This window comes from Rhinatrema bivittatum, chromosome 8 (genome assembly GCF_901001135.1).
Source record: "Rhinatrema bivittatum chromosome 8, aRhiBiv1.1, whole genome shotgun sequence".
Taxonomy (NCBI): Eukaryota; Metazoa; Chordata; class Amphibia; order Gymnophiona; family Rhinatrematidae; genus Rhinatrema; species Rhinatrema bivittatum.
In genome coordinates this window covers 162,887,574-162,907,724 of record NC_042622.1, presented here as the reverse complement: position 1 = coordinate 162,907,724, position 20,151 = coordinate 162,887,574, and the positions used below count along the sequence as shown (strand labels likewise).

At 46.6% G+C, this 20,151-nt stretch overlaps 1 protein-coding gene across 3 annotated transcripts in view; it reads right to left on the bottom strand.

The window, feature by feature from the left end:
* Positions 1-58: 58 nt before the first annotated feature.
* Positions 59-20,151, bottom strand: part of DPH1 (diphthamide biosynthesis 1) — a 191,269-nt gene continuing 171,176 nt past the window's right edge. Inside the window, exons 10-13 of one of the 3 annotated variants that reach the window (XR_003858153.1) lie at positions 4,485-4,563; positions 3,583-3,717; positions 1,589-1,770; positions 59-350 (exon numbers count right to left, since the gene is read on the bottom strand). Coding sequence is in view for 1 of the 3 variants with exons in the window: in XM_029612021.1 (XP_029467881.1) it covers positions 1,681-1,770; positions 3,583-3,717; positions 4,485-4,563 (304 nt within the window). In the remaining 2 variants the exon portion in view is untranslated. Of the gene's footprint in view, positions 351-875; positions 1,771-3,582; positions 3,718-4,484; positions 4,564-20,151 lie in introns of those variants that run through there. The other 2 variants (XR_003858152.1, XM_029612021.1) reach the window with 2 other exon arrangements.

Genomic DNA, 20,151 nt, shown 5'->3' with positions numbered 1-20,151 from the left:
TGCTTATTCTACTAAAGAAAATACTTTTTATTTTTATAAATACATTGTATGCCATTACGACCATATACATTCTTTTATTTCCTATCATAAATGACTGACCAGGAAACAGGATAAATAGCCTACAACTAGAGCACTCAGCAAGGCCACTCAGAGCTTGTTTTCGGGATATCCAGACTGAATAGCAGCAGAGATGTTTGCATAGATGTCAGCTGGGAAGAAAGCACAGGTGCAGTTTGCCTTCCCTGGAAACCAGAGGCAGTTGTGGTCCTACATTTGAGAACCATTCTGGAAGTTCTGTCACCAGTGGTTCTCAACCCACTTCGGTTTTAGGATGTCCACACTGAATATGCCTGAAATATATTTAAAGCAGTAGAGGTAGTGCATGTAAATAGATATGCAGGTTCATTATGGATATCCTAAAACAAAAAGACAATTTGACCTACTGCTCTAAAAACACGTTTAGGGGCCGATGCTGAGTGCACAGTTTAACCTGTGGTTGGACACGCATTTTAGATGCACGTCCACAATCCCTTATGCTAGAAGAGGATTAGCGCATCCAAAACTCACGTCCAACCCCCCCCCCCCCCCTCCTAAGAGCAGTCACACATGCAATTGCATGTTGATGAGGCTATTAGCTAGTATCCCTGATCTAGAAAAACAAAAAAATGTGCACCTGCTGCACACATTTTAACATTCAAAAATTAACACCAGGCCTGAGCTGCTGTTAGGTTTTGAGGCACCCCAAGTCATGCTCAGAAGAGCAAAATATGCAGTTTTTTTGTGGTTCCTCCTATTTAATTTTGTTGCGATACTAAGCAGGAGGAACTACAGAAAGCTGCAACAAAAACACAAAAAACAATAAACAAAAAACCCCCCAACTTTATAGCTGCCGGGTTATGAAAAGGGACGCTCAATTTATGAGCGTCCATTTTCCTAACCTGTGGCCGTACACGGGTTAGGAAAACGGACATCTGGAAAATTGAGCATCCATTTTCCTTACCTGCACACAGCTACTTCTGGGTGCTCGATGGCATGGACATGGTAGGAAGGCACAAATTATCCATTGCACATCCCTTTTAGAGCATCAGCTCATTAAAATATGAGTGAGCGCCCAAGAGAAGGGATGTGTGCACGTGTTTTGCATGCATGATATTGCATCGGCCCCTTACAGCGGTCAGGCTAGAGGCAATCTGGTACCCAGTGAGGAGGCTGGTTACCAGGAGCTATTATATTTTAAGTTCATGGTGCTGAGGTCTGGGCTCCTTCATCATAGACCATAAAAGCAGAGGTGTCAAAACTACAATGAGACCAAATTTTCAGGACATCCCTAATAAAGATGTGTGAGATAGATTTTCATACAATGGAGACAGTGCATACAAATATATCTCATGCATAGTAATTAGGTAGATCTTGGAAACCTCACCAGACTGCATGCCTCTAGTTTGACAGCTCTGCTATAGAGACTTATGTAGCTCAGTTTTTAAAGCAAGTGTGAGTGGTACAAGAGTACTGGAGAGATACACACATGGGGTGAAGAAAACTGTATCTCATGTTGACGCAGTACATATCCTGGGTTCCACACACTCACTCAGGGAAACATCCAGAGCAGAGTCCCTTACAGCTCAGCAAAGCCTTTCTCTTGGCAGAGGCAGCTGTTGCTTTTCTGTCTCATGCGTTTCTTCAGGGACGCTTCTGTGTCTCGTGTGTTTCTTCAGGGGCAGGCACCTTCACATTGCTTGGCACAGAACATGACTTTTTGCACACTTTTCTCTATAATGAAAAAAAAAAAGGTTCACTTACAACTTTTTCCTATTTCTCCTCTAGCCCAAGACAAAGTCACAGCACATAGAGCAATATGTATTAGCCAGAGAGCTATCCTCTTTATACCGAGTCCTCTTACCAGACCTCAGTGGAGAGAGCTTGGTGGCACCATCTCTCAGAGATACCTTACACACTGCACACCTTCAATCCCCAGCACAGATCTAATCCATCAAAGAGACAGCCATCTTGGCTCCTCCTGTCCCCAAGATGGATGTATCTCGGAACAAAGAGACAGTAGTGTCTCCTCAGCTCCTCTTTTTCCCAGAATGGATGTACTCAGGCACAGAGAAACAGCGCCACGGCTCACTGCTCCTAGCCAGCCACAGAGAAATAGTATGTTCGCTTTTGGTTCCTCCAGTGCCCAGAATGGATCTATTTATTCATTTATTTCCAGTCTTTTATATACCGAAGTATAGCAGATTGCCTTCACTCCGGTTTACATGAGAACAACTTAATACAATTTAATCACATTAGAACAACTTATTATCGAAGGAAAAATATTAGAGTCAGAGGTTTAACTGAACAACAATTACATACTGGAAACGAACACTTTTTTTTTTTAACATACGAATTAACCATTTTTAAAGGGTGGAAGATCATAAGGAGAGTTTATCGTTGGGTGAGGGGATGTATCCTGGATGTCTATGCCTGGATGTATCCAGGCATAGACAGTAATGTCACTCATCACTCCTATCCCAAACATGGACATCTGCAATCACAGACAACACTGCTGCACTCGGCTCCTCCTGTCCTCAGCATGGAAGAATCCAGATACAGAGAGACTGCAGTCATTCACAGCTCTTCCTATCCTCAGCACAGATGTAGCCACTCACTAACAGGCCGATTCAGTAAAAACGCGGGAGAGCGGACGAACGCCCGCTCTTCTGGCGCGCGCACTGGCCACTTGCCGGTGCGCGTGATACAGTATGCAAATGAGGTGGTGCGGTAGAATCGGGCAAAAGGAGGCGCTAGGGACACTAGCACGTCCTTAGCACCTCCTTTTAGCTCGGAGCGGCGGCTGTCAGTGGGTTTGACAGCCGACGCTCAATTTTGCCGGCGTCTGTTCTCGAGCCCGCTGACAGCCACAGGCTCGGAAACCGGACGCCGGCAAAATTGAGCGTCTGGTTTTCAGCCCGACAGCCGCGGGCCGAATTCAAAATTTTTTTTTCCAACTTTTTTTTATTCTTCGGGACCTCCGACTTAATATCGCCATGATATTAAGTCGGAGGGTGCACAGAAAAGCAGTTTTTACTGCTTTTCTGTGCACTTTCCCGGTGCCGGAAGAAATTAGCGCCTACCTTTGGGTAGACGCTAATTTCTGAAAGTAAAATGTGCGGCTTGGCTGCACATTTTACTTACTGTATCCCGCACGCATACCTAATAGGGCCATCAACATGCATTTGCATGTTGAGGGCGCTATTAGGTGCCGCGGGTTGGATGCGCGTTTTCCTCCCCTTACTAAATAAGGGGTAAGGGAAAACGCGCGTCCAAGAGCAGGCTGACAGTGCGCTCCGTTGGAGCGCACTGTACTGTATCGGCCTGTGTGAGACCCTTTCTCCTGTCATAAGTACCTGCTTCTCACACTAGATGGCGCTATCGGCACATGATAAAATCTTCAAATAACCGCTCTTCAAAGGCTTACAGGAATGCAAGTAATAACCTTTCTGGCTCAGAACCACACATCAATCTGACTCACTTTCAGAGGCAACAGCACACCTCTTGCCTTGTAATTAGTTGGGATCTCTGTCGTTTCCTACTTACCTGCATGATCTTGCAAGTAGCCCTTGAGGGGTGATGGCTCTCATGGTTCACGGTCCATGGTCCCAGAGACTGTCCAGCATAGAAATCCATAGGGTAGATCTGCTGCCATTCAATTTCCTTCAGAGCCACAGCAGCCTAAAATCAATCTCTCCTTCAGAAACAGAGAAATCGGCACCAAATTCCTCCCCCTCAGCAACAAAGAAATCAAGGACAAACTCTCTCCCCGCAAAAAACTTGGGAAACAGAACAAAACCCCTTCCCTCAGGACCTGGCACCAACCCAAACCTCAGGAACAGCAGATAAGTGATGAACCAATCCCGCAGGACACCCCAACAAAAAGTGCTGGAGGGAATGGTGCAGGAGCACTGGGTGAGAGAGCACAGCTCCTGCAGTACCGGCTTCTCCCAGCAGGAGGTGCTGGAGGGAATGGTACAGGAGCACTGCAGTCCCACCCTGAGGTTTTGTAGGGAATGGTGCAGGAGCATTGGGTATGAGATCACAGTTCCTGCAGTCCCAGCCTCTCCCGGCAAGAGGTGCTATAAGGAATGGAGCAGGAGCACTGACTGTGGAGACCTCATAGTCTCAGCCTCTCCCAGCAGGAGGCGCTGTAAGGAATGATGTGGGAGCACTAGGTATGGGGGTGGGGTTAGGAGCTCAGCTCCCTCAGTTCCAGCGTCTCCCAGCAGGAGGCGCTGGAGGGAATGATGCGGAAGCACTGACCGTGGGGGAGCTCACATGTCCTGCAGTCCCATGAGAGTCTGGGAACCCTCATGTGTGTGATTTTAATGGGAAAAGAAAGGGCACAGAGGGCAAACAAAGTAAAATTCATGTGACCCAATCAATGAAGGGACAATGACTGGGTTTTCTCTCCCCCATGCACCACGGTCCCAGACTGGCCTTACCTCATAAGGAGTAAGCAGTGGTTTTGAGAATGAGGTCCCCCAGTCTATGGACAGCCTCGGACAGGCCACCTGTACCCACCTAAAGGGAAACAGACAATCCATCACCTGTTTTACAGAAATTTTCTGGAGGGAGTACATTAAAGAAAACCACTAATTTGGCATTTAACTTTCAAAAGAGAAACTCTGATAAAATGAGGAAAGATGGTTAGGAAAAAACTTAGAAGTGCAGCTGCAAAGGTTAAGACAGTAACTTTCAAACCAGTATGCAGGCGCTCTTTGGCACACGTTATAAAATAAGCTGACCGCGCGCGCACGTGTGCCCAATTTTAAGTGGACGCATGCCTAGGAGTACATCCCGCTTCTACTGCGTAAATTGGGGAATTATAAAAGGAGCGCACGCTGACGCTATTGCCAGTTTCACCAGATCATCCAGTGAACAGCTAGGTCCTCCAACCCCCCTTCCCGGTTTGATAATCTGCACTCCCTCCCCTTACCCCAGACCCTTTAAACCTCTCTTTCAGTTCCAGCGCCTCCTGCTGGGAGACGCTGGAACTGAGGGAGCTTGCACCTCGCCCCTAGCAGAAGTAGACTTCCTTGTCAGGGGATCTGGGTGCACGCCCAGAATAAAATTCCGACTGTTGCTTATAATTTTTAAACTTTTAAGGGAGGACACTCCATGCGTTGTTGGGAAGATGTTAGTTTGGTACCATCCTGCTCAGGCCCAGTTATTACTGAGAAAACCATGCTCTAAGGATTTCATCCGTGATTCTCACGTAGCGCCCTTGGTATGGAATGCCCCGATGATGAATCTACGGCAAGAGGTGGTCATTAAATAGTTTAGGAAAGGCCTTAAAACCACGTTGTTTCAGGAGGCATTTGGATGTTGGTATTTTGATGAACGGCACCAATGGTTATGCTGCAGACCTGTGCCGTCTGTGTGATAGTTGACATGGATTGCATTTTCATATTATGTGTGTGGAATATGAAACCCGCACTGGATATAATTCTTTATAGAAGTTTGCAGAATGTAAGATTTAAATAAAATAAATCCCTTGTTCTGACCAGACCACGCCCAGTCCCAGTCCCGTTTTGAAAACGTTAGAGATGTGCCTGCTGCGGGAGATATACGCGAACCTGGGTGGCTTTTAAAATTCGATGGGCACACGTGCGGGCCCGACTTGTGCATGTCTCTCCCAATTTTGGTGTGTGCTGGACTTTTACAATTCACCTCTAACAGTTTACATCAGTGGTTTAAAAATACCATTTTGGAAGCTCAGACCAGATGTATTCCACATATTAAAAAAAAGGCATAAGGAAGTTCAGATGACTGCCAGCATGGTTAAAAGGTGATGCAAATAGGCTACTATAGCCAAAAAATGGAAAAAGGATACAAATGAAGAAAATACGAAAAAGCACAAGCATCAGACGCAAAACATCGACAAGGCAGGCAAAAAGAGAATTTGAATAAGGGAATTTGACTGAATTTGACCGTAGAAGCAAAAACATTTTTTCAAATACATTTGGAGCAGGAAGCTTCTGAACTGGACTGTTAGATGATCGAGGGGGTAAAGGGGCACTTAGGGAAGACCAGGTGATAGTGGAAAGACAAAATGAATTCTTTGCTTCAGTTTTTACAGAAGAGGATGTTGGAGAGTTACCCCTGCCAGAAACTGAATGTAATGGTGATGATTTAGAGGAACTGCACCTTATGAACTGTACAAAAAGACTTTGAAAGTCGTGTTGAAAGCCTCTCTCTTCAGACTGGCTCTTGATGAAGTGCAGGTCTTGGACTGTTTTATAGGTTGCACAAAGACTTTTAAAGTCATGTTGAGAACTGATTTTTTTTCCAGCATGGCTTTTGACGAAGCACAGAGTTAGGATGCTTTTATTAGATCTAGATAACTTATTAAGGGATAGAATCCGTGTTTTTTTTTTTTTTTTTTTTTAGACTGACATGAATGTCTGTTTTAATAATGTTTTTATTTTAAGGCTCCATTTTATGGTCTTTTGGATATGTTTATGTACTTTTAATTTATGGATGTTTTATTGTAAACCGTCCTGGTCTTCGGTAACGGTGGTATATAAGTAAAATAAATAAGTCACGCACGATAAGCCTGGATGACGTAATTTATTTATTTATTTATTTATTTGTAGCTTTTATATACCGACTTTCTTGATGCAAATCAAATCAACTCGGTTTACAGAGAACAGAGACCTTAACAATAACAAAATAGCAGAAGAACATTAAACCATAATCAGATGAAGAAAAAGTTACAATAAAACAAGGGAATGCAACTGGGAATGGAAAAGAAGAAGGGGAGCTAGGTACTAACTACTAACTACTGAAATGTATTTAGGGAGGCTAGAGTGGCCTATCTCTAATCTAAGTCATGTTTATGCGAAAGTATGGCTTGTCTGCGTAAGAAGTGCTAGGTAGATTATACAAACGAGATGCTAGTTTAGGGATAGGGAAGGCTTGACCGAACAACCATGTCTTAAGTTTTTTTTTAAAAGTTAGGAGACAAGTTTCTTGCCGGAGGTCCGGGGGTATGGCGTTCCAGATTGAAGGGCCCGCTGTTGAGAATGCCCGTTCTCTGATAGTTGTTCGGTGTATGACTTTGCTTGGGGGGGGGGGGGGCGTGTAGAGATCCTTTATAAGCCTCCCTAATGGATCTGGCCGTGGTGTGTAGTTTGAGCGGATATAGCAGGTCAAGGGGGGGGGGGGGGGGGTCTGATGGTGGATGCTTTTGTGGATAATGGTGAGGGATTTGTGAAGTATTCTGAAGTTAACTGGAAGCCAGTGCAGATCCTTGAGTATAGGTGTAATGTGTTCTCTCCGATTGGTATTCGTCAGGATTCTCGCCGCAGCGTTTTGAAGCATCTGGAGGGGTTTTATCGTGGATGCTGGGAGACCTAGTAGAATAGAGTTACAGTAATCTACCTTGGAGCACAGGATAGCCTGGAGAACGGATCTGAAATCATGATGGTATAGTAGAGGTTTGAGTCTTAATAGTAATAGGGCAAACTGACAAACTAAAGAGTAGAAAATCTCCTTACTGGGTTCGATGTTAGAGGGTGATAATACTGCCCTCACACATAAAGCTTGCGACCAATGAAGCTAAACTAGAAGACCTGGAAAATAGTCCCGCCGACATAACTAAAGATTTGTAGGCTTTTCCGGTAGCCTTCTGGAAGATGAACTGATACGTACGCCAGATAACACCTGACTAACTGCAGGCCCATTCATCAGTGACTACAAAATATTAGCCCAGGTCCTTTTGTACTGCTTGTCCAAGGTGGCCCCATTCCTCATCTGCCCAGAGCAGTCATGCGCTGTGAAAGGCAGGCAGATCGCTAACAATCTGGCCTGTGTGCAGGAGCTCGTGGCACTGGCGGAGAGAAGAGGGATTCCTTTCTATTTGCTGTGACTAGATCAAGAAAAGGCCTTTGACTGAGTTGACCATGGCTTCATGTTTGAGACTCTAGACATTATGGTATTCCTGGGACATCTTTTAAATGGTTGTCATGTCTTTATCACTCTGCGCATGGTGGGCCCTATCATCAACGGGTGGCTAGGAGAGGGTTTTAAGATCCAGTCAGGAATCAGGCAAGGATGTCCACTCAGTGCTTTGTTATATGTCTTCTCTAAAGACCCCTTACTAAGGGCAGTCCAACTGCATAAGGCCATCCAAGGGATCCCTGTTCACCCAGGAGGGAAAACGTCTGCAGGTAACATTAAAGTGACAGCATATGCAGATGAAATCACCTGCTTTGTTCCAAATGCCAGATTCAAGTGCGCCCCCTGGGAGACAGTTGAGAAGTTTGAAAAGGTGTCAGACTCTAAAGTGAACACAGCAAAGTCCGATGCCATGTGGGTAGGCCCTGAGGAAACCAAATTCTCACTTAGAGAGGGGATCCAGGCATTGCCTGAAATCTCAGTGCTAGATAGAAACTGGGAGAAGAAAACTGAAAGAGTGGCATAGTGGGTGGCCAGATGGAAGACTATGAAACACCCACTGTGCATTAAAGTCTGCATTTTTAAGACTTTTCTTTTACCTTTCTTTGTGTATCTAAGTTTTGCACTTTCGCTACTCCAAACTTGATGGTCAGTCTGAATGCCCTGTTCTACGAGATGCTCTGGGGGTGTAAAATCCAAAGAGTGTGGAGAATGATCGTCTGTTTGCCAAAAAACAACCCGAGGGAGCTTAAGCATAATAAACCCTGTGCTGTTTTGTGCCACTATATATGTTTTTTTCAATTTGAACCAATGTCTGAGTTTTGGCTCTGTCACTGGCAGCGCATCTTATCTAGATCGGTCATGCCACTAATCCCAGCATGGACATCAGGGTACAAGGCCATTGCCCGCCCCATGTTCAGGCTCTCATAAGATACATAACATCCTGGCATATCTTAGTAGATGAAGTGACCTCACTCTCCAGGACAGAGCTGTATGATCTCGTACTCAGGAGGTCATTCTACGATGACCTTGCCTTGCCGCAGTGCTCTCGAGAGTATTACACTGAAATTCTCCATAAGCCGTAAGACCGCAGGATACCACCGTCTGCGAGGGACTTCCTATGGCTCTCTCAGTACTAGGGCGACTCAGGGTCTGGAGTAACATGAGGCTAAGGGTTAATGTGGGAAACAACTGCCCTCATCCTCCCTGTACCGCACAGAAGGAAACGTGGAGCCCCTGTTTCTGATCTGCCCGTTCAGTAATGCAGTGTGGGCAGAGGCCACAAAACAATTAGGTATCCCCTCATGTACTGGGTATCAGGATAGGATCCATGGCATTGGGCTACAGCTCAGTAAATCTCGATGGACTCGCACTCTGTGGGTCATCGCCACAGTTATAAAGCACAAAATATGCCTTAGTATTTGAGAAGAATTCACACCCCGATTAATGAAGTGGTGACCTGAGTCATGAGCACAGACTGGGACCAAGAAAAAGAGTAGTATCACACCCCCCCCCCCCCCCAAATCTAGCGAGCATTCTAGGGTAACCTGACCTGGATGTTAAAGGAACACATCATGTAATAACAATTTCACAATGCTTTACACCTGATCTTGTAAATAATCTAAATATTGTATTTAATGATAACTATTTAGAGGAACTGCACCTTATGAAATGTTTAAAGACTTTAAAAGACATATTGAAAACCTCTCTTCAGAATGGCTTTTGATGAATTGCAAGTTTTCTTTTTTTAAAATAAATGAGAATTACCCTGCTGTTCGAGTACTGAGATCCTCACCCACAGCCGTCAATGCATTTCACTCCTGCCTTGCAGCACCGTCTGCTATTCCAGTACTGAGACCCACGTACACAGCTCTGTCAATGCACCTCATTCCTGCCATGCAGTATCGTCTGCTATTCTAGTACTGAAACCCACATACACAGATCTCTGTCAATGCACCTCATTCCTGCCATGCAGTACAGTCTGTTATTCCAGTACTGAGACCCACGTACACAGCTCTGTCAATGCACCTCATTCCTGCCATGCAGTACAGTCTGTTATTCCAGTACTGAGACCCACGTACACAGCTCTGTCAATGCACCTCATTCCTGTCATGTAGTACAGTCTGTTATTCCAGTACTGAGACCCACGTACACAGCTCTGTCAATGCACCTCATTCCTGTCATGTAGTACCGTCTGTTATTCTAGTACTGAGACCAACATACACAGCTCTGTCAATGCACCTCATTCCTGCCATGCAGTACAGTCTGTTATTCTAGTACTGAAACCAACATACACAGCTCTGTCAATGCACTTCACTCTGCAGTACCACCTGCTAGTCGAGTACTAAGACCCACATATACAGCTCTGACAATTCATTTCAGCAGGATATTATCCAGTCTAGCTCAGTCGTTTCTTGGGAAGGCGGAGAATCTGGAAAATCAAGCTTGACATTTAAATGTCTGAGGCTTGGATTTTTCTACAAACGTTTGACCAGCTCTGCCTTGGAAACCTTTAAGAACTGTGTGTGTGTGTGCGCGTGTGAATCTTTGCATGTTCCAGTTCAAGCCATCCCTTTTATTTGCAGGGTGTTCTTTTTCCAAAAGGGTTCATTGATGCTAGGACTGCAGGAAGGGGGCTCTCCGAAGAACGATAATGTTACTGCATTGGTTGAGGGGCCTAGCATTGGTTAGTTTATTGAACTTGTAATGAGATCCTTTTTAAGTACAGGTCTGTTTTGTTTCATGGGCAGGAAGTGTGCATATTTCCAGATATTCCTAGCTCTACTCAGGAGCACTGGAAATAGTTTCTAGCAATGCACCAAGATGCTTTGGCTCTTGGTGCTCAGTTTCCATTACGTTTTCCTTGTAAATGTGTTATTGCTTTGAACACTGTTAAATATCTTTCTTTGAGCCCTTTCAATTACGATTCTTTGAAAGTGTAAATTCAGGGTTTGTGAGAGCTGCTTCCTCCCTCTGGTAGAAGGTAATTTGGGGGTCTTCCATTCATGCTATTTTCTTTTGTTTTTCCTTGGTTAGAATATATGCTCGGATATCGGGTTGGATCTCCCCAAGATTGTAGCCTCACTAAAGTTTATGTAGAGATTTTGTTTTGCCAATTATTTTATAATTCTTTGCTTGTATTTGTGGAACCAGTGCATGCATGCTTGTGAAATTCTGAAAATGATAAAAAGTTTAAAAAGAGGGGCGCACACACCGTTATGATGAGCCTGTCTCTAGGTACCTGCCCTTCCTCTGTGATGTACCCGCTAGCAGCACAGCACAGACTGGGGATCGCCAGCACAGGAAAAATTTGTAAGAATTTCTATTTGGGAAAGTGCAGGCCAAATGTGACTGAGCTTGGCAGTCTGATGCGACATCCTTCCTGATGGCCAGGTGACCAGATAACAGAACTCACATCCTTTCTCAAAAACTGACTTCATCTGAGGCGAATGGTTTGATTTAATAAGCAACAAACATATTTCAAAGGAAAATCCAGTATTGCAACACACTGACTTTATTTTCATTTACCTGCTTTTGATCCACTGTGATACTACAGTACAAATTACATCAGCATTTCAGAGCAGATAAAATTGGTGGAAAGTTGGCACTATATGTTAAGGATGGCTCTATACCGAGTCAAGCAGGATAAAAGTTTTGCAGGATACAAAACTGCAGTCTGGAATCCTTATGGATACAAATTCCAAGGGTAAAAGTGAAGAGTATAGTAGTGGGGATATATTATTGCCTACCTGGCCAGGATGAGGAAACACACTGCAAAATGCTAACAAAGATTAGACTGGCTAGTAACATGGCAACAGAATAATAATGGGAGACTTCAATTACACTAATATTGACTGGGTAAATGTCACATCAGGACATGCATGGGATGTAAAGTTCCTGATTGCAATCAATAACTGCTTCATTCAGTAGCTGGCTGTGGAACAAGTGAGAGGGGAAATTAAATTAGATTTAGTTTTCAGTGGAACACAGGAACTGGCGCAAAAGATAAAGATGGTGGATCTACTTGGCAGCAGTGATCATAATATAATAAAATGACAATCACTGGAGGGCAAATACTAAGAAAAACTACCGCACTAGCATTAACTATAAAAAAGGGAGACTATGATAAAATGAGGGAGTTTCTTCCCTTCCCTTTTTTTCTAACAATCAGCAAGATTAAAAACTTGCATGATACTGGGACACTTTTTAAAATTACCATCCTGGAGGCCCAGAAAAAATGAATCCTGGGGGAATTCTGCGCTACTACGGAGTGCAGAATTCCCCTCCTGCGCAGCATTCGGCAGGCTCCAGCATGCTGTGAGCGGAGGCTGTCCTGCTTGCGGCATGCCAAGGTCTGCTCCTTCTTTACTGTGAGGACGGCCTCCGCTTGTGGCATACCTGGACCTGCTTCATCTTCGCCGTGAGTGGGACGGCTACTGCTCGCAGCGAAGATGGTACAGGCCTCGGCGTGCTGCCAGCGGAGGCCATCCCACTCATGGTGAAGATGGAGCAGACCCCAGTGAGAGAGAGAGAGAGAGAAAGAGTGTGTGTGTGTAAGACTGTGAACCTGAGGGGTGAGAGACAGCATGTGCGTGGGTGTGTGTGCCAGAAAAAGGGAGCCTATGTGAGGAGATTGTGAAGGAATGTGCATATGAGTGAGAGATTGAGAGTTGGAGTTTGTGAAAAAGAGATTGTGTGTGTGTGTGAAAAAGGGATTGTATGTATGTGAGGGTGCTTGTTTGTGAGAGAGGGAGTCTATTTGAGGGTGTGTGTATGTTTAATAAAGAGAGCTTGTGTGAAGGGATGCATTTGTGTGTGTGAGAGAAAAGGGAGCCTATGTGTAGAGGGGTGAGCGAGAAAGGCAGCCAGCGTGCAGGAGTGTTTGAGAGAGAGAGACATGGGTAGCCTGTGTGAGGGTTTATGCATGAGAGAGAAAGGACGCTTGGATGGGAGTGTGTGCAAGAGATAGTGGGAGCCTGTATGAGGGGGTGTGTATGTGCATCAGAGAGCGGGAGCTTGTGTGTGTGAGAGAGAGGGACATAGGGAGCCTGTGTGAGGGGCAGTACTCAGAGAGGGGTCAAACTCTGAAAGTGGAGATAGAATGGAAGGGATTGAGCCTAGAGGGGGAGTGGGACATAGTGACAGGTGGAGGAGATGGAGCCCAAGAGAGCAAAGTGAAAGGAGACTGGCCAGGGAAGTAGGGAGAGAGGGTGGAAGAGATACTCTTACAGTGAATTGAAAGAGACAATTAAAGCCAAATGGGCATCATTCAAAAAATGAAAGCGGATGCATAAGAGGAACATAGGGAACAGTATATGCACTGTAGGTTAAGAGAGAATACACATGTGAGCGCTGGAAGCCTAAACTGAGCGTAGGCACTGCAGGCTAAGAGAGAATACACATGTGAGCGCTGGAAGCCTAAACTGAACGTAGTATAGGCACTGCAGGCTAAGAGAGAATACACATGTGAGCGCTGGAAGCCTAAACTGAGCGTAGTATAGGCACTGCAGGCTAAGAGAGAATACACATGTGAGCGCTGGAAGCCTAAACTGAGCGTAGTATAGGCACTGCAGGCTAAGAGAGAATACACATGTGAGCGTTGGAAGCCTAAACTGAACATAGTATAGGCACTGCAGGCTAAGAGAGAATACACATGTGAGCGTTGGAAGCCTAAACTGAGCGTACTATAGGCACTGCAGGCTAAGAGAGAATACACATGTGAGTGCTGGAAGCCTAAACTGAGCGTAGTATAGGCACTGCAAGCTAAGAGAGAATACACATGTGAGCGCTGGAAGCCTAAACTAGCGTAGTATAGGCCTTGAAGGTTAAGAGAGAATACACATGTGAGCGCTGGAAGCCTAAACTGAGCGTAGTATAGGCCTTGAAGGTTAAGAGAGAATACACATGTGAGCGCTGGAAGCCTAAACTGAGCGTAGTATAGGCCTTGAAGGTTAAGAGAGAATACACATGTGAGCGCTGGAAGCCTAAACTGAGCGTAGTATAGGCCTTGAAGGTTAAGAGAGAATACACATGTGAGCGCTGGAAGCCTAAACTGAGCGTAGTATAGGCACTGCTGGCTAAGAGAGAATACACATGTGAGCGCTGGACGTGTAAACTGAGCGTAGTTTACGCTTCCAGCGCTGGAGCCACCAGAATTGGGTGAGTGCCACCCTCACTCCCGACAGGGATAGTTTTGGCCACTGGAGTAGGCAGTGGGATGGGATGGGGGGGGGGTACCTTTATTTTAAACTGCAGGAGGAACCTGTCAAAGTCCGGGGGGGGTTGCAAATCACAATTTAAAATTTAAAAATGAAAGAGAGGAAAGAGGGGAAAGTCAGCTCAGAAATTTGTGAGGTTTCAAGACTGCTGGGAGCGACAGGGCAATTTATGGAAACAGCTGAGAGCAGAGGGCCCTTGGATATCTTTGGTTTTTTTTCATGCTGACACTGATAGCACTACTTTCTCAGATCACTTTAAAAGCTGGGGGTGTTGGAACCAAGGAGTCACAGGACAGTCTTTTGTGCAGGATGGGTCTCTTGAACCCTCTGCTGCAAGCGGCAATCTATTTTGCTTGTCAGGGCAATAAGGGCGTCTAACAAGGTGGGAAGAACCCTGGCGGCAAGCTCGTACAATACTCCTGGGTGAGGCCTTCCAAGAATATGGCGACTAGAGTATCCTCGTGCCAGTTCAGTTTGGATTCCAGCATCTGGAATTCCACTACATATTCTGCTAGGATTTAGGAGCCTTGGCCGAGGTAGAGTTTGGAGGCCATGGCTGCTGCACGGCCTGGCTCCTAGAAAACAGTGCAGAACTGCTCTATGAATTGTTGCAGGTCTAGCAAAAGGGGGTCCCCTCACTCCCAGAGGGGAGATGCCCAGGCCAGTGCTGTTCCCTCAAGCAGGGAGAGGATATAGGTGATTATCACCTGATCATCGGGGAACAACAGGGCCTGTAATTGGAAGTGCATTCTGCACTGATTCAGGAATCCTCAACACAGTTTGGTGGCCCTGGCAGCTGAGGAACTGGACTGGATACTGCAGGCAGTGGAGGTACTGGTGCGGGTAGCACCACAGGAGTGGCCAGTGCGTCCAGGTGAGTGGAGAGCCAGTCCATGAGAGTGGGCAAGTGCTCCAGGGCACCTTATTGATCTTGTAGCCTGCAGGCTATGCCAGGGATGGCCTGCAGTGGAGTCAAGTTTGCCGAGTCAATGGCCTCAGCAATCTGTTGCCTTTGTGGACCTGCAAGGAGTCCTCCTGCAGGTTCCCACTATCAGCAGGTAGACCCAGGCGGCACAGAGACCCATCAGGACCTTCACCTATACCAGCCCTCATTCCCCTCGGGTTGAGCCTTTGGGTGCTAGAGCTGGCAGGACTTAGATGGGGTCTCTGTGGATGGTAGGAGAGGACCATAGTAAGCTGGGTTGTAGGCAGGCAGCAATCAGGCATAGCAGATATCCAGGCAGCGGTCAAGCATATCTGAGGTCAAAACCAGGTATGCGTCCCTCCTGGTCCACTCTTCATAAAACTATGATAGACGGCGTTCCACTGATATCTCTCGAGAATGGACCAGTCTGGCTTCATTGTGAAGAACTTACCGCCAGCCCCCTAGTCGGAACCTTCTCAGGGAAGTCTACAGTGCCTCGAAAGGAGTGCTGCCTACCGGACCCCTGGTTCTGCCCTGAACACAGCGCAGAACCCTTATTGGGATGAAAACCACCACACCTCCTGAAACTTAGAGCGAGGCAGAAAAAACTTAACTGTCATCTTATCCTCCGGCAGCTTATTCCCTTTAGACTCTGGCAAAATCTTCATCAATTGTTTCAGATCCTTCCCAAACAACAATTTTCCTTCCTTTAAAGGGAAGATTGCAGAGCTGAGACTTGGACCACATATCAGCTGACCAATTCTGCAACCACAGCACATGTCGCACCAAGGCAACCACGACCATATTCCTGGCGGAAGTCCAGCTCAAGTCATAAAGCATATCAGTCTCATACTCAATCCTGGCCTCCACCTGAGTGGCCTAGCTATTAACACCAGCATCTGCTGAAGACTTCTCCTGAGACTTCTGGACCAAGCATAAACAGGCCCTCTGCAACAGATTTCCACAGATCCCCACTTGCAGGCTTGTTGCCAAACCCGCAACCAGAATGGTCATCTTGTAGTGACCGCCAAGACCGAAGCATGCACCTTCAGCAATACCAGCAGTGGCAGGATGAGGGGATACAATTTTGCTACAGCTCTAGCCACCTTGGGGCTCGCCTCTGGGAAGTCCCAAGTTCACCAGCTTCTTGATCCTTTTAGGGAGAGGAAAGGCTTACAGTGGGCCCTGGAGTCCAACCAACACCGGATCAACCCCTTCATTGTCCAACTCTTCCTGGACCATCTTAATACCCAGTTCCTTCCCAACATGGGAAATAAGAGGCCTCAACTCCTCCTTACTGTACAGACAAACCAACAAGCGGGTCATCTCCTTCCGTTATAGAGACCTCTTCTGGATCAGCCATATTCTTATCCCCGTCCTGATCGACATCCACCATGAGATCTGCTGGGTCATCCTGATCCGCCCTCGGACCAACCCTCAAGACCATCTTCCGGGTCATCCAGGTCTGAATCATCCGAGCCGCCAGGCCCCTCAGGATGGTCCAGGCCCAGCCGGCGAAGGAGGTCCCCTGACCAAGGAGTCCCTCGGCCTCTTTGCAGAAGAATGAGACAGCTGACAGAAATGCCCTTTTATAACCAGTACTTTTCCTGGTTAAAAAGGCCTTATGCATAAGCAAGACAAATTCTGAGGAAAACTCTTAGTCATCCTCTCCCCTGTCCAGCCCAGAGATTGCATCTCCTCCCCCCCCCCCCCGAGATCACCAGAGACAACAGGGAAGGGAGTCCGGCACCTTCCGAGCTGTAGACCTTCTCCTGCCTGACAGGCTGTTTAGGCTCCCAGTACTGATCCTGTCAGGGCCTTAGGAACCTGTGGCTCTCCTACCAGCCTAGTTTCCCCCGGAGGGCCCCTCTCCTCCAGAAACGAATCGTGGCATAGCGCCGCTGCATTCAGTTGTCCCTGAGCCAGGTGGCCGGCCCAACAAGCTTTTCCGCGTTGGGAAATCACTGTAGGAGTCATCTTGTCTTCATGTGGCCGGGCCTTCTACAGAGGAACAGAAGCCGCATGATCGCGGCATGTGGGAGAGGAGGGGAACACGGCCCAAAGCAGCCTCCCGCTCCCCAAGTAGCCCGAAGCTGCAAACAGATGAGCTACACTTCTCCCTTCCCCAGCCCAGGCCTGCCCCGATGATTAAACCAGGAATAGCCTGAGCTGTTGCTGTTGAAAGAAAAAAAAACCCACTTTTTTTTTTAATGGATATGTAGCAGTGCCTCAAAGTTTTTGTTCTCTGCTTCCATCTGCTGGTAGGGATGCAAAACCCACTTGTCTGGACTGATCTGGGGTACAAACAGGAACTAAAGCTTCATGCAGGTTACCCCCCACCTTCTGTTTAGGGATATAACTGCTGCTCTGTGCATGTTACCCCCTCCCTTTCTGTTTAGCGGTGTAACTGACTCTCAGTGTAGGTTATCCCCTCACCTGTTTAGGGTTGTAACTGCTGGTCTATGCAGGTTACCCCAGTACTTTATATTTAGGGATGTGACCGCCCTGTATGCAGGTTAACCCCATGCAGAAAGTTACCACAGGCTACCTTATTTCTTTATTTCCATCTTCTTGCCACTAGGTATCCTTTTTGAATTCAGTCACAATTTTTGTCTTCACCATCTCCTTGGGAGGGCATTCCAGGCATCCAGCCTGCCTGACATTGTTCCTTAGTGGCACGAGTCTGATCCTGGCAAAATGAGGAGGTTTCCATCCTGGTACTGGCTGGGCTGTCCTATTCCTTTCGTGCTACAAAACTCCCCATGCAATAATGGGATTAGCGCGTCCAAACCAGCGCATAGCGCTCATCACATGTAAATGCCATGTAGATGAGGCTATTAGCTATTACCCGAAGCAAACAATCAGCGTGTGCCTGACGTGCACTTTTTAACATGCAAAACTTAACCCCAGCCTGGAGTTGGTGTTAAGTCTTCAGGTGCTCCAAGCCGCCACAAAAAAGCCAAAAAACACTGCTTTTCTGTGTTACCTTTTCGTCCTGGATACTAAGTTTGAGGAACCACAGAAAAGCAGTATCGTCCCGATACTACGTAAGAGGAACAAGAAGCCTGGATTGGCCACTGTTGGAAACAGGATGCTGGGCTTGATGGACCCTTGGTCTGATCCAGTATGGTATGTTCTTATGTTCTTAAGCATCATGGAAAAAAAAAAAAATCTTGACGACGATCAGGTTAGGAAAACGGATGCTCATAAATTGATGTTTTCCTAACTGGCGCACAGCCACATCTCCTGGGCACCTGATGCCATGGACGTGCTAGGGACACACAGTTTATCCCTAGTGTGTCCTTTTTAGCCCGGCAGCTCATCTGTATACTGCATTGGGCACCCAGGAAAGGGGGATGTGCACGTGTTAAAAAAATGTGTGCCCAGTTTGGAGGCACATTTTTTCACACTTGGTATTGCGTTGGCCTGATATTTTGGCTCTGGCTGCAGGCACGGATTATGAGCAGTCTGATCAGGGTTCTTCTACAGGCACTGAATACCCACTTTGGTGCTCACTTTTAAGTGGATAATGTGCAAGATGGTTCACTCACTGCTGCGAATCACGTTTCAAAGGTACTCCGTACAGATCGATTCACCCCAATCCCATCTCTGGCCAGAGGCATGAGAAGTGGAGGGAGTCCCCGATAGGCAGCTTTCTCCACAGCTTTCCCTAAGCTGGACTGAGGACACTGCTGGCGGCTGAGGGAAAGAACAGGAAAATTGGTTCTTACCTGCTAATTTTCGTTCCTGGAATACCACGGATCAGTCCAGACAAGTGGGTTTTGCATCCCTACCAGCAGATGATGGAGGCAGAGAATAAAAACTTTTCAGGCACTGCTAACTTAACCGAGAGTGCCACCTGCAGTCCCTCCGTACTGACCTGTACCCAAGCCAAGATGTCAAACCCCAAACTCCAAGGATGTCTCCCAGTAAGGTGAGCTAGGGAACAAGCTGGAACTCCCAACCAAAACTGACCCCTGAACTATGGCCAAGAAAAAGAACTTTGAATCTCAAATCACGGAGAATTATGTATAATTTTATTCCTACTTCTGTAGCACAATATTAAATTCTGCAACACCAGCAGCATCCAGAATCAGGAAAGGTCTTTTGAAAACATTACTCACAATCAAACTGGGACGGGAGTCTGGACAGATCTGTGGTATTCCAGGAACGAAAATTAGCAGGTAAAAACCAAATTTTCCTTTCCTGTTCATACCCCAGATCAGTCCAGACAAGTGGGATGCATCCAAACCCCTTTACACTGGGTGGGATCCCGAAAGACCTGCACACAGTACACTTTTACCAAAGGAGCCCTTCCTCTGGGGTCCTGACATCCAAACGGTAATGTCTAGTAAAAGTGTGCAAAGAGGACCACTTTGCTGCCTGACAAATCTCCTGCGGAGACACCAACTGACACTCCACCCAGGAGGCTGCCTGTGCCCGAGTGGAATGCACCTGCAATCCCTCAGGGATCGACCGACCTTCACAAATACAGGCCAAAACTATTGCCGTCTTCAACCAACGAGAAATCGTACTCTTAGTCACTTTGCAACCCTTCTTTGGTCCACTGAATAACACAAAGAGATGGTCCGAGGTCCGAAAACCATTCGTGACCTTGAGATATCTTAGAACCACCCGATGCACATCCAAAAGATGAAGTTCCTGTGTTTGGTGAGAATCAGGCTCAAGGTGAGACAGTCCCGGCAATGCCACCATCTGTCTAAAATGAAAAGCCGACATGACCTTGGGCAAAAAGGAAGGAACAGCCTTCAAAGAAACCCCATCATTGGAAATTAGCAAAAACAGCTCCCTGCACCATAAGGCCTGGAGTTCCAAAATTATCCTCGCCGAATAAATCGCCACCAGGAACACCATTTTCAGGGTAAGGTCCTTCAAAGAAGCCCTTCTCAAAGGTTCAAAAGGGGGTCCACACAACATCCGGAGAACCAGATTAAGATCCCAGAATGGATAAATCCTACGGACTGGAGGCCGCAAATGCTTCGCTCCTTTAAAGAAACGCACCACGTCCGGATGAGAAGTCAAGGATCGTCCTTGTAACCTTCCCCG